Below are 11,949 nucleotides of genomic sequence, written 5' to 3' on the forward strand. Positions count from 1 at the left end.
CATTCTCCAAGAGCCCAGGGCCCCAGGGCGGCAGCTCTCCAGGTCATTCACTTCCCTCTGCCTACCTCATTTGCGGTGACTCACAGGTCAGGAAGGAGGGCAGGGAGAGGCGGCAGGGTGGGGCAAAGGAGGAAGTGACACGGGGGACACCCGAGAGGGAAGGACCCAGCTGGGGCACAAGCTGGGTTTCTGAGGACAGAGGCGGGGGACAACAGGGTGGAGTGAGCACAGCTTTATTAAATGCACACAGTTACTGGGAGGAGGCCATGATGCTGGACACACCTGTTGAGAAGGAGAGAACATTATAAATTTAGTTTCCTTTTGTTTTTTTGAGACAGGGTTCCTCTGTGTAGCCTTGGCTATTCTGGATTCATTTTTGTAGGCCAGGCTGGCCTGGAACTCACAGAGACGCACCTGCCTCTGCCTCCTGAGTGCTGGCATTAAAGGCTTGCGCCACCACCACCCGGCTATAAAATGGTAAATGTGTTGGGGTGGGGGGCAGAGCCACTCCCAAGGAGCCACACACCCTTCAGGGCCAGGTCGGTCAGCACAAAGGCATTTGGAGGTCTTGGATCTGTCACTTACTAGCTCATCGCCTTAGTTCCCCATCTGCATACAGGGTCTACCGTACAGGATCACAGGGCCAAGCCAAGCGCTGGAACACACGTCTAGTACCAAGCACTGTGCGCAGTTCGCCCTGTCCTAGCTCCCTGCAGTGCAGACCGAGCTGCCAATGGACGCTGAGACCCAAACATGGTGAACGCGGCCTGTACAGGTCAGGGTGCCCAGTGGAAGTGACACCGCTCACTGATGCTCACCCTGGCTGGGTCACTCACTAGAGCCACAGTTGGGAGAATGAGGAGACCCAGGAGGAAGCCTGGCCCTGTCCTTCCTCCCTTTGTGACATTTGCTCAGACGGACAGAAGGGTGGTGCAGGCACCTAGCTAAATGTACTTAGTTACTACTTAAAGGCAGTAGCTTACATGGTAACCCAGGCTGGCCCTGAACCTCCCGCCTCCTGAGACTAAAGTCACTTGCCACCGCACCTGCCTTTTGCTCTTTTTGGGTAAGTCTGTTTACTCAAGGTATGACGTTGGCTGCTGTCACCCACACTGACTGAGCTCTGTGCCCTTGGCTGAGCGCCCTACACGATAGGAGACAGGCGCCACGACATTTCTGTCAGCTCCCGGATGACTCATGAGGAACGGGAGGCTTGCCTTTTGAGGTGACAAAGGAGGCACAGAGCAGCAAGGCTACCTGGCCCAGGAGGCTGGGAAGCAGGAGCAGCGCCTCGGGCCTAAGGCAGCCCTGGGCCCAGCAGGCACAGGACACTGAGTCCCAGAAAGACCTAGAAAGGGTGGGGTGGGACCCCAGCACTGGGGAAGGAGAGGAGACAGATCTCTGCGTTCAAGGCCAGCCTGGCCTATAGGATTGCCAGAGCTACACAGGGAAACCCTCTTAAAACCCAACCCAAACCAAAGACAGCGAGCAAGCCAGGGGAGGCCTCAGAGCAGGGCAGGCCGCCCGGCAGCCAACGGTGCGGTGCACACAATCTCAGCCCCCTCACGCGGCTCTGCCGAGGGCGCCATGTCCCGCGGCCCCAGGCCACTCACTGTCAAAGTCGATCTTCTCCACGATGTTCTTGGGCTTAATGCTCTCCTCCTGGCTGCAGATGAAGATCTGCCCGGACTCGTCGGCGCTCCAGCCGTACTTGCTCATCCACGCCTTCAGCTGGCTGTCTGCAGGCCACATGGCAGGGCAATCAGGGCTCCAGGGCAAAGCCGGCCCTCTGGGGCGCGTTCCCCACGTGGCCACCAGAGGGCGCCATTGGCCTCTATCCTATTCACATAGGGTTTCTGAAGGGGAATTTCATGTAGCCCAGTACCATGTAGGTGGGCACTGGGGATTATAGAGTGGGTTTTTTTTTTTTTTTTTTTAAGATTTATTTATGTATACATTATAGATGGTTGTGAGCCACCATGCGGTTACTGGGAATTGAACTCAGGACCTCTGGAAGCGCAGTCAGTGCTCTTAACCTCTGAGCCATCTCTCCAGCCCCCTTTCTATTTCTTTTAAACAACCTTCCTGTGTGTGTGTGCAAGTGTGAATGTACACAGGTCTCTCAGGGCCAGAGAGTGTGCTGAACTCCTTGGAGCTTGTGAACTGCCCACCATGGGTGCTAGGGTAGCTCCCACCCACTAGACCCTCTTACCAGCTGCCCTGTTTCTTTTTCTTTCTTTTCAACATTTTTATTTTTAATTTTAATCTATGTGCATTAGTGTGAAAGTGTCAGATCTTGGATTACAGACAGTTGTGAGCTACCATGTGGGTGCTGGGAATTGAACCCAGGTCTTTTGGAAGAGCAGGCAGAGCTCTTAACCACTGAGCCATCTCTCCAGCCCCGCCCTGTTTCTTTTTGCAAGCTCAAATATGTCAACATTTTCTATTTGGAGGGACTTTATTTTTTTTAAGGATTTATTTATTACTATGTATACATTGCTCTGCCCTATACACCTGCAGGCCAGGAGAGGGCATCAGATTATTACAGCCTGGGAATTGAACTCAGGCCCTTTGGAAGAACAGACAGTGCTCTTAACCACTGAGCGATCTGTCCAGCCCCTGTTTGGAGGGACCCTTTAAGGACATCATTGTGACCAAGGCCAACCCCCTTAGAGCCTTCAGGATCACTACAGATCACCACAGTCCTCCCAAGCGCCCCACAGGACGGGAAGGAAGCCTGCCTTCTCACCCAGTCATGCTGCTCTGGGTCCTCAGCACACAATAGGCAGGGAAGCAGTACCTGCTTTCCTTTCGGGGTGCCCACCTCAAGGCACGGGGGCCCTAACAAATGCTGTCCCTCTAAAGCAGCCTCTGCCCTGTGCAGTATCAGCTACTTCAAGATGCAAACACCCACCACTTCCACTGTGCTCCATCTATGAAAAAGGCCTGAGCTCTTAAGCTGGACGGTGGCACACGCCTTTAATCCCAGCACTCGGGAGGCAGAGACAGGCGGATCGCTGCGAGTTCTGGGCCAGCCTGGTCTACAGAATGAGCTTCCAGGATAGCCAGAGCTATACAGAAAAACCCTGTCTCATAACAAAAAGATAAAAGGGCCGAGCTCTTGTGTTCACTACGAGGATCAGCATCAGGACCACTGTCTGACCCAGTCACTCAACTCAGGAACTGGTTGGTGCAGTCCTAGGTGATAGCCCAGGCTGGCCTGGAACACCAGACAATCCTCCTGCATCGTATTGTTGGGGTTACAGGTAGACACCACCACACCTGGTGAGGGCAGCAACGTCTTTGGGGAAGCATCTCGCTACGTAGCCCTGGCTGGCCTTGGACTCACAGGACACGCAGAGGGCAGCACGCTATCCCAAACCTTTACCCAGTCTCTGGACCAGAGAATGGCCTGGAAGCATCATGCCGGGCTTCTCTGAGCTGCGGCCCTGGGCCCCACCCCCCGTGCCTCTCAGACAGATGTACTCGGCACCAGGCCTCACCCACCGGTCAGATCTCCAAGCACCTCCGCCAGCAGCCAGCGGTCGATACGCTGGTACGTGATGCCCACCACGTGGCAGATAACTGCAGAAGCCAAAACGAAGACTGTCAGGGGCGGCGGGCACAGGCGCCAGGCTGTGTGACAACTCTGAATGCTTGTGAGAAGACTACAAGGAACCCGGAAGAGGCTTGTGGCCTGTTCCGGTTCCTTCTAAACTCGGGTTTGGTCTTGGAATGTGCTTTCCTGCCCCTCCCAGGTACGTAAATAGGAAAGGGCTTGCTTCAGATTACACACAGCGGCTTCCTTTCTTTATTCAAAAAGCGTTTCCAAGCACACTTTATCCTTGTGACTGGATATGGCTTGAACTGTGTGAACTTTGCTCATAGATCCTGCTTAACTTTCAAAATGTAAATTGCCTGATGCTCTAAATAAAATTGGCTATTGCATGAGACTTAAGCCTGCCTCATTTTTAGGCTCCCTTCTCCCGGGTCCCACCATCTCTAGAATGGTGACAAGAGGCCATCTCTCAGGACCCTCTGCCACTGCCGCCCTCCCTGGCCCCTCAGGAACCCAGGCTCAGGAGGACTGAGAAGGACTCACATTTTCGGACAGAGTCTTCAAAGCCAGTTATGCCTTCCAGCAGGTCCATGTTCTCATCCAGGGCTTGCTGCACAAGGGACAATGACACGGAATTAACACTAGCAGGGTTACCGCCAGTGCTCTCAGCAAGCGCACAGACGCTCTGGAGGCCGAGGCAGGAGGATCTCGGGCTCCAGGTCAGCCTGGCGAACAGCACAGCCACCTCAAAACCAAACACGCAAGCAAACCTACTGCTGGCTGTGGCAGCGACGCTGCAAGTACCGAGACAGAAGCAGGGTCAGGAGCTCAAGGCTAGCCTCAGCTACATAGCAGGAGCGACCAACCTGGGTGCAGGCTCTCACAGAACCCTGTGAGGTGGGCCCTGGCCTGGGGCTCTGACGTCTCAGGCCGGGGCCTCCCGCCCAGCACAGCCTTGCCCTGGGTGGCTGCCCATGTCAAGGCTGGGTAGGCAGCGTGCTCAGACAGATGAGAGAGGGTTTGTTTTGAACTGAAGACACCGGGCAATGGGACGGGGTCAGCCTGCGCCACGTGTTCGCTCAGTCCTGGCTCTATGTGAGAGAGTAAGTGAGGGCAGGGCCCATTACCCAGCAGACACCGCTGCTTTTGCTTGCTTGAGACAGGTGCTCATACGGCGCAGGCTGGCCTCTCTGTGCTGTTCTGATGCTCCTCCCCACGCTCTGCCATTACAGGCCTGTGCTGACATGCCTTGCTCTATGAAGTGCTGGGTGGGGATGGTGGCCAGGGGCTCCCACGTGCTAGACAAGCACTCCAGCCAGCATGGAGCCAGAGGACATTACCCAGAAGGCTTGGAAGTGGCAGGTCTCCAGCAGGTCACCGAGGTACAGGATCTGTCGGATGGGCCGCTCTTCTTGCTGCCGTCAGGAGGCGTTAAAGAAACAGCAGAGGAACCAGTGGGTCTAGCCCCACCCTCTTCACCCCTCCGCCGCTGCTCATCCTCTCCCCGCAAGAACTGGTTATCAGCATGGGGACAAGGCTCGGTAGTACGGCCCTTGCCTTCTCGCCTCACATCGATGAGGGCTTGGGCAACACTTTGACATCACTTGGGAGGCAGAGCATCTCTGAGTTCAGGCGCAGCCTGGGCTAACATGGCAAGTCCCAGGCCGGCCAGGGTCATACAGCAAGAGTCTGCCTCAAAATAAACACAGCAATAGGAATAAATGAAAAATTCTGAGGCAGCACGATGGTCCAGCACGGGCAAACACTTGGGGCAGACACCGTGACTGCAACCCTGGAACCCAAAGGGGGTGTGGAGAACTGCCACAAGTTGAATTTGACATTGATATACACTCCTGAGACACAGCAGTACCTCACAGCACCCGAGGCTGGCCAGCATCCAGCTGATGCCAGGACAGGCAGCAGCCCCGCCCACCCACCCCCGCCCCATCCCAGGCGTGCACAGACACCCCACCAGGGCCTGCTTCCCAGCCCTCCTCCACGCCGCGCCGCTGGAAGGATACGTGTGCCTGGTCAATCATGCACTTGCACAGAGTGAAGTCGGTGTGGGGCAGGTTGGTGAGGGCCTTCAGTAGGATCTGCGCGGTGACTGTGGTCTGAAAGAAGGCTGGGTTGAACTGGTACCTGAGGAGGACAGTCGGAGACACAGCAATGGTACATTTTTGTTTTTCAAGACAGGGATTCTCTGTGTAGCCTTGGCTGTCCTGGACTCACTTTGTAGACCAGGCTGGCCTCAAACTCACAGCGATCCTCCTGCCTCTGCCTCCCGAGTGCTGGAATTAAGGGCATGTGCCATCACGCCTGGCTTATTTTACTTTTTTAGACTTATTTATTTATTATGTATACAGTGCTCTGCTGCATGCCAGAAGAGGGCACTAGTTCACATTACAGATGGTGGTGAGGAGCCATGTGGTTGCTGGGAATTGAACTCAGGACCTCTGGAAGAGTAGGCAGTGCTCTTAATGGCTGAGCCGTCTCTCCAGTTCCCTTATTTACCTTTACTTTATGTGTATTGGTGTTTTGCCTGCATGTATGTCTACGGCAAAGTGTCAGATCCTGAAGTAACAGACAGTTGTGAGCTGCCATGTGGGTGCTGGGGTTTGAACCGGGTCCTCTGGACGAGCGGTCAGTGCCCTTAACTGCTGAGCCATTCTCCAGGGCCCCAACTGCATTGTTTATGTAACTAACTTCCTTCCCTGCTCTGGACCAGGGGGGCAGGTAATGTTCACAGCCACACAACAGGGTGGACCCAGCCACGTAACTCTCAAAGGAACACAAACAGAAGCGGCATTTTGGAGTGGGAGTCAAGGCTCTTTAGCCGGGCTGTGACGTCTCCATTTTAAAGACATGAAAGCTAAGGCTACATAAACTGGTACATACTAACAGCAGAGGCAGAGGCAGGTGAACCTCTGTGAGTTCAAGGCCAGCCTGGTCTACATAACAAGTTCTGGGGGGCTGGAGAGATGGCTCAGCAGTTAAGAGTCTGCTCTTCCAGAGGACCAGGGTTCAATTTCCAGAGCCCACATGGTGGCTCACAACCATCTATAACGAGATCTGGTGCCCTCTTCTGGCCTGCAGGGGAACATGCAGGCAGAGCACTGTATGCATAATAAATAAGTCTTTAAGAAAAAAAAGTTGGGGCTGGAGAGTTGGCTCAGTGGTTAAGAGCACCGCCTGCTCTTCTAGAGGACCCGGGTTCGATTCCTAGCACCCACATGGCAGCTCACAACTGTCTGTAACTCCAAGATTTGACACCCCTACACCAATGCACATAAATTAAAAATTTAAAAAAAAAAAAAAAACCAAGAAAAAAAAGTTGTAGAACCAACAACTGATAGTGAGAGACCCCCCAATTCAAACCAAAACAGCAAAACTAAGTTCTACAGCTGGTAGTGTGTCGAGAAAGTATAGGAGGACGGCTAGGTGTGCTAGCCCACGCCTATGATCACAGCAGTGCAAGCCTGAGGCAGGAGAACCCCAGGAGTGTAAGGCCAGCCTCAGCGATACAGTAAAATACAGGGCAGGTCTAGGGGGAAGCTAAGCCTGGTGGCATCCGCTCACAGTCCCAGGGAAGAAGAAGAGTTCAAAGTCATCTTGATAGCAGGTTCAAAGCCAGTGAGAGCGACAGGACCCTTCCTTAAAAAAACCAAAACCAAAAACAGAAAAGGGATGGGAGAGATGGCTCCGCCAGTCAAAACTCTTGCTGTGTAAATCCCTCAGTGACTCAAGTTCAATCTCAGGACTTATAAACAGTGAGATAGAAAATAGAATCTTCCTACACAGAGAAACCCAGTCTTGGGGGAGGGGGGAGAAAGAAAGAAAAAAATCTTCTAGAAGTATGTAGGCCAGTTAGCCTTCAGAGGCCGGAACTGAAAGAGGTGGAGGGCACGCTCCTTCTTTTGGGGGCGGGGGGATTTTTTTTTTTTTGGTTTTTTTCGAGGCAGGGTTTCTCTATGTAGCCTTGGCCATCCTGGACTCGTGGGGGGGGGGGGGGGGATTTCGAGACAGTGTTTCTCTGTGTAGCCCTGGCTGTCCTGCACTCGCTTTGTAGACCAGGCTGGCCTCGAACTCACAGCGATCCGCCTGCCTTTGCCTCCCAAATGCTGGGCAAGGGCACGCCTTTAACTCCAGTGCTCATGAAGCAAAGAGAAGCAGGTGGATCTCTGTGAGCTGGAGACCAGTTTTCCTTACAAAACAAGTCCAGGACAGCCAGGGATATGTAGAGACCCTGTGTCAAAGAGCAAAACAAAACAGGTAGAAAGCAAAAATTGACCTCTCCAAGCTGTCCTTGGACCTCCATGCTTACCCTCACTCATAAAGCAAGAACGAATTAAAAGGAATAAAGCAGTTGCGTGCCCAGCACTTGGGAGGCAGAGGCAGGGAGGGGATCGCTGTGAGTTCTAGGCCAGCCTGGTCTACAAAGTGAGTCCAGGACAGCCAAGGGTACACAGAGAAACCCTGTCTTGAAACAACAACAAAAACACTACCACCAACAAAAAGGAATAAAGCAAATATTTATGCCAGGTAGGCATGGCAGCCTGGCTGGGATTCCAGTCTCTGAAAGTAGAAACAAGGGAACCCCAAGAACAAGCTGGTTACGGGCTGGAGAGATGGCTCAGTGGTTAAGAGCACTACCTGTTCTTCCAAAGGACCCGGGTTCAACTCCCAGCAACCACATGGCTGCTCACAACTGCCTGTAACTCCAAGACCTGACACCCTCACACCAACATACATAAATTAAAATTAAATAAAAAAAAAACACACACACACACACACACACACAAACAAGCTGGTTAGCATAGACTAGCTGTGTTGGTGACTTCTGGGATTCATGAGGCACCCCCCCCCCAACTCAAGGAATAAAAAGCCTCCACACGCACAGGCACACACTTACTCCTCCTACACACATGAAAATAAAGAACAAAGGAAGGCCGCATTAGCCAGCCCCAAGAGGAAGATGCCTGGTGCAGAAGGCCCTGTGCTGCACGGTTTCAGCGGAGCTGAAAGCAAGCACGGCTGAGCTAAGCTGATCTGGAGGCAAGCAGGTGTGCAAGCAGCTGATGTGGACCCAAGGACCCAAAGGCAAGCCATGAGGGCTCAACGGTGCTTGTTACCTAAGCTGGGGGTTTGATGGGGCCGGGCATGTGAGCGAGAAAAAGATTTGTTCACGGCAATGCGTCAAGCAACAGAACTGCTTAGTATGTTTTGAAGTCAAAGGCAAAACACAACAAAAAACCCTGCCCTGACCTTCTCGGCTTCCTAGCCTGCGCACCACGGAGAAGCCACATCCTGCAGCGTCTCCGCACCCCGCTGGCTAGCTGCTGGGCGAGGGCAGGGAGGGGGGCGGGCACTCACAGTTTCAGGACGGCTAGGTTGGCCTCCAGGTCATAGGCGTTTTCCTTGGCCTGTGTCTCCACATACCGCTCCAGGGTAGCCAAGTTCTCTGGGTTATACCTGGAAGGGAACCAAGACGAAGTAAACTGGCAGGCGTGGAGGTGCGTGCCGAGGCAGGAGGATTGCAGGGTTGAGACTGGGCTATACAGTGAAAACCTGTCTCAAAGGAAAGAGGGAGACAGCAACACAGACAGACAGATTGGGTAAACAGAGCGATGCCAAGAACAAAGGCCAGTCCCATTATGGGCCCAACAAGACACCGTAATGTTAACCTGAAATCACTCTCTTCCGACAGCTTTAAATCTGGCCCAAGGGGGTATTCCTCCTCTTAATATCTCTTTTAATAAGTCGACATCCACTCGATCTTGGGAATAAATAAAGCTAGTCCTCCTCCCCCTCCCCACTGGACCTACCTTTTTGTTTTGTTTTGTTTTTCCAAGACAGGGTTTCTCTGTGTAGCCTTGGCCATCCTGGACTCACTTTGTAGACCAGGCTGGCCTCGAACTCACAGCGATCCGCCTGCCTCCTGGACCTACCTTTAGATAGCTGACCAACTGTACAATCTCCAGAAACCGCGCTCAAAACTCAAACCTACCGAAAGCCCCGGGTCATGCGTCTAGGATGCCTCCAACCTCTGCCAGTCTCTGCTGCCCGTTTTTTGTGCCTTTTTCCTGTACATCCACCACCATCTCCTGGATCCAGCTCTGACCCAGTCCCATCCTCCACCTGCCTAGACCAGTAAGTGGCTTGCCCTGGCCTGACTGCCCCCAACACCACCCCCACCGCCCCTTGCCCTGGCCTGACTGCCCCCCACCACCACCCCCGCCGCCCCTTGCCCTGGCCTGACTGCCCCCAACACCACCCCCACCGCCCCTTGCCCTGGCCTGACTGCCCCCCACCACCACCCCCGCCCCTCCTTGCCCTGGCCTGACTGCCCCCAACACCACCCCCACCACCCCTTGCCCTGGCCTGACTGCCCCCACCACCACCCCCACCACCCCTTGCCCTGGCCTGACTGCCCCCCACCACCACCCCCGCCACCCCTTGCCCTGGCCCTGACTGCCCCACCACCACCCCACCCCCCAACCCCCTTGCCCTGGCCTGACTGCCCCCACCACCACCCCCGCCCCTCCTTGCCCTGGCCTGACTGCCCCCACCACCACCCCCGCCGCCCCTTGCCCTGGCCTGACTGCCCCCCACCACCACCCCCGCCCCTCCTTGCCCTGGCCTGACTGCCCCCAACACCACCCCCACCCCTCCTTGCCCTGGCCTGACTGCCCCCAACACCACCCCCGCCACCCCTTGCCCTGGCCTGACTGCCCCCCACCACCAACCCCGCCCCTCCTTGCCCTGGCCTGACTGACCCCAACACCACCCCCACCCCTCCTTGCCCTGGCCTGACTGCCCCCACCACCACCCCCCACCACCCCTTGCCCTGGCCTGACTGCCCCCCACCCCCACCACCCCTTTGCCCTGGCCTGACTGCCCCCAACACCACCCCCGCCCCTCCTTGCCCTGGCCTGACTGCCCCCACCACCACCCCCCACCACCCCTTGCCCTGGCCTGACTGCCCCCCACCCCCACCACCCCTTGCCCTGGCCTGACTGCCCCCAACACCACCCCCGCCGCTCCTTGCCCTGGCCTGACTGCCCCCCACCACCACCACCCCTTGCCCTGGCCTGACTGCCCCCACCACCACCCCCGCCGCTCCTTGCCCTGGCCTGACTGCCCCCCACCACCACCACCCCTTGCCCTGGCCTGACTGCCCCCCACCACCACCCCCACCACCCCTTGCCCTGGCCTGACTGCCGCCCCCCACCCCTTGCTGTCACTATCTGTTGACAGCGGCTGTCGCACGGGGGGCATGGGTGCAGGGCAGCAGGGCTGGCGGCTGTCTCCATCACCCCCGGTTCCCACCAGCCGAGGTAGACACCAGCGAACATTACTACGTTGGATGTTTGACCTGACCAGAAGAGCGGAGAAGGATGACACTAAGGAGACACTGAGAGTCAGAGGCGGCGGGAAAGGGAAGGTTGAGGGAGCAACGGAGAGAAACTCGGAGAAACTCCACCCCTGGGTGAGCGTCGAGCCCTGGCCAGCCCTGCCTGGCTTCCCCGTCTTCCCCACCCCGCCTGGCCTGAGCGCGCCCTCCAGCTGAGCTCAGACCTGTCGATACCCTTCAGCAACTTGCCCACGTTCGCTCTCATCTGCTCAAACATCGCCATGATCACTGTCGTCTTCCGCAGCCCCGGCGGGAGTCGAACACCAGGCTCCGTGTGCACTTCCCCAGGGCCGGAAGGAAAGAAAAGGACGCGAAGGAAGTGGAAACTACGTCACGCCCTCGCGCCAGGAAAGCAATAGGAAACCCGCTTCCGGCATCCGCCCGGTTTTCCGGCTGCCGCGTGATCTCTTTCCCCAGCAGTCGCAATTAGAACACGCACATTGGTTTCGTTCAAGAGGATTCCCTCCTCTTGGATCCCGTTCTGAACCAATACTTGGCTTGCCCTGGCCTGGGCCCTATCTCCCGGTTCCCATTCCGTTTATTTGGGACCGACGGCGTGAGAAAAGGTCTCGTTTGCCTTACTACGCAGGCGCAGGGAGGCGGGGCCAAGTTGTCCCGGGCCGCGCAAAACCTTGTGCTTAAGCTCCGGACGCGCGTGCGCTGGAAGTCTAGGCAAAGGCGTCAGGGTTGTGCGGGCGCATGCGTAGCCTTAAACGCGTGTTGGCGCGGGAAGGCGTGTGTGTGTGTGTGTGTGTGGTGTGTGTGTGTGTGTGTGTGTGTGTGTGGTGTGTGTGTGTGTGTGTGTGTGTGTGTGTGTGTGTGTGTGTGTGTGTGTGTGTGCGCGCGCGCGCGCCTTCTCTTTGCGTCCAGCCGGGTGCGATGTGCTCTCCGAATCCCTTCTTGGCCTGGGCTTGGGTGCTTGAGACAGAATCCAGTATTCTCACTTCCTCACTATTAAGTCCCAGACCGTGGTCCC

General features: G+C 55.9%; 1 protein-coding gene across 1 annotated transcript; it reads right to left on the bottom strand.

Moving 5' to 3' along the window:
* Positions 1-217: 217 nt before the first annotated feature.
* Eif3k (eukaryotic translation initiation factor 3 subunit K) lies at positions 218-11,266 on the bottom strand. Its single transcript, XM_051162750.1, has 8 exons — positions 11,138-11,266; positions 8,933-9,031; positions 5,581-5,701; positions 4,900-4,974; positions 4,103-4,169; positions 3,508-3,585; positions 1,614-1,739; positions 218-282 (listed from the first exon to the last, which is right to left on the bottom strand). Exons 1-8 carry the CDS (start codon positions 11,194-11,196, stop codon positions 251-253), a joined length of 657 nt encoding a protein of 218 aa, XP_051018707.1. The 5' UTR covers positions 11,197-11,266; the 3' UTR covers positions 218-250.
* Positions 11,267-11,949: the final 683 nt, after the last annotated feature.

The sequence above is a fragment of the Acomys russatus genome, chromosome 19, assembly GCF_903995435.1.
Source record: "Acomys russatus chromosome 19, mAcoRus1.1, whole genome shotgun sequence".
In the NCBI taxonomy this organism is placed as follows: Eukaryota; Metazoa; Chordata; class Mammalia; order Rodentia; family Muridae; genus Acomys; species Acomys russatus.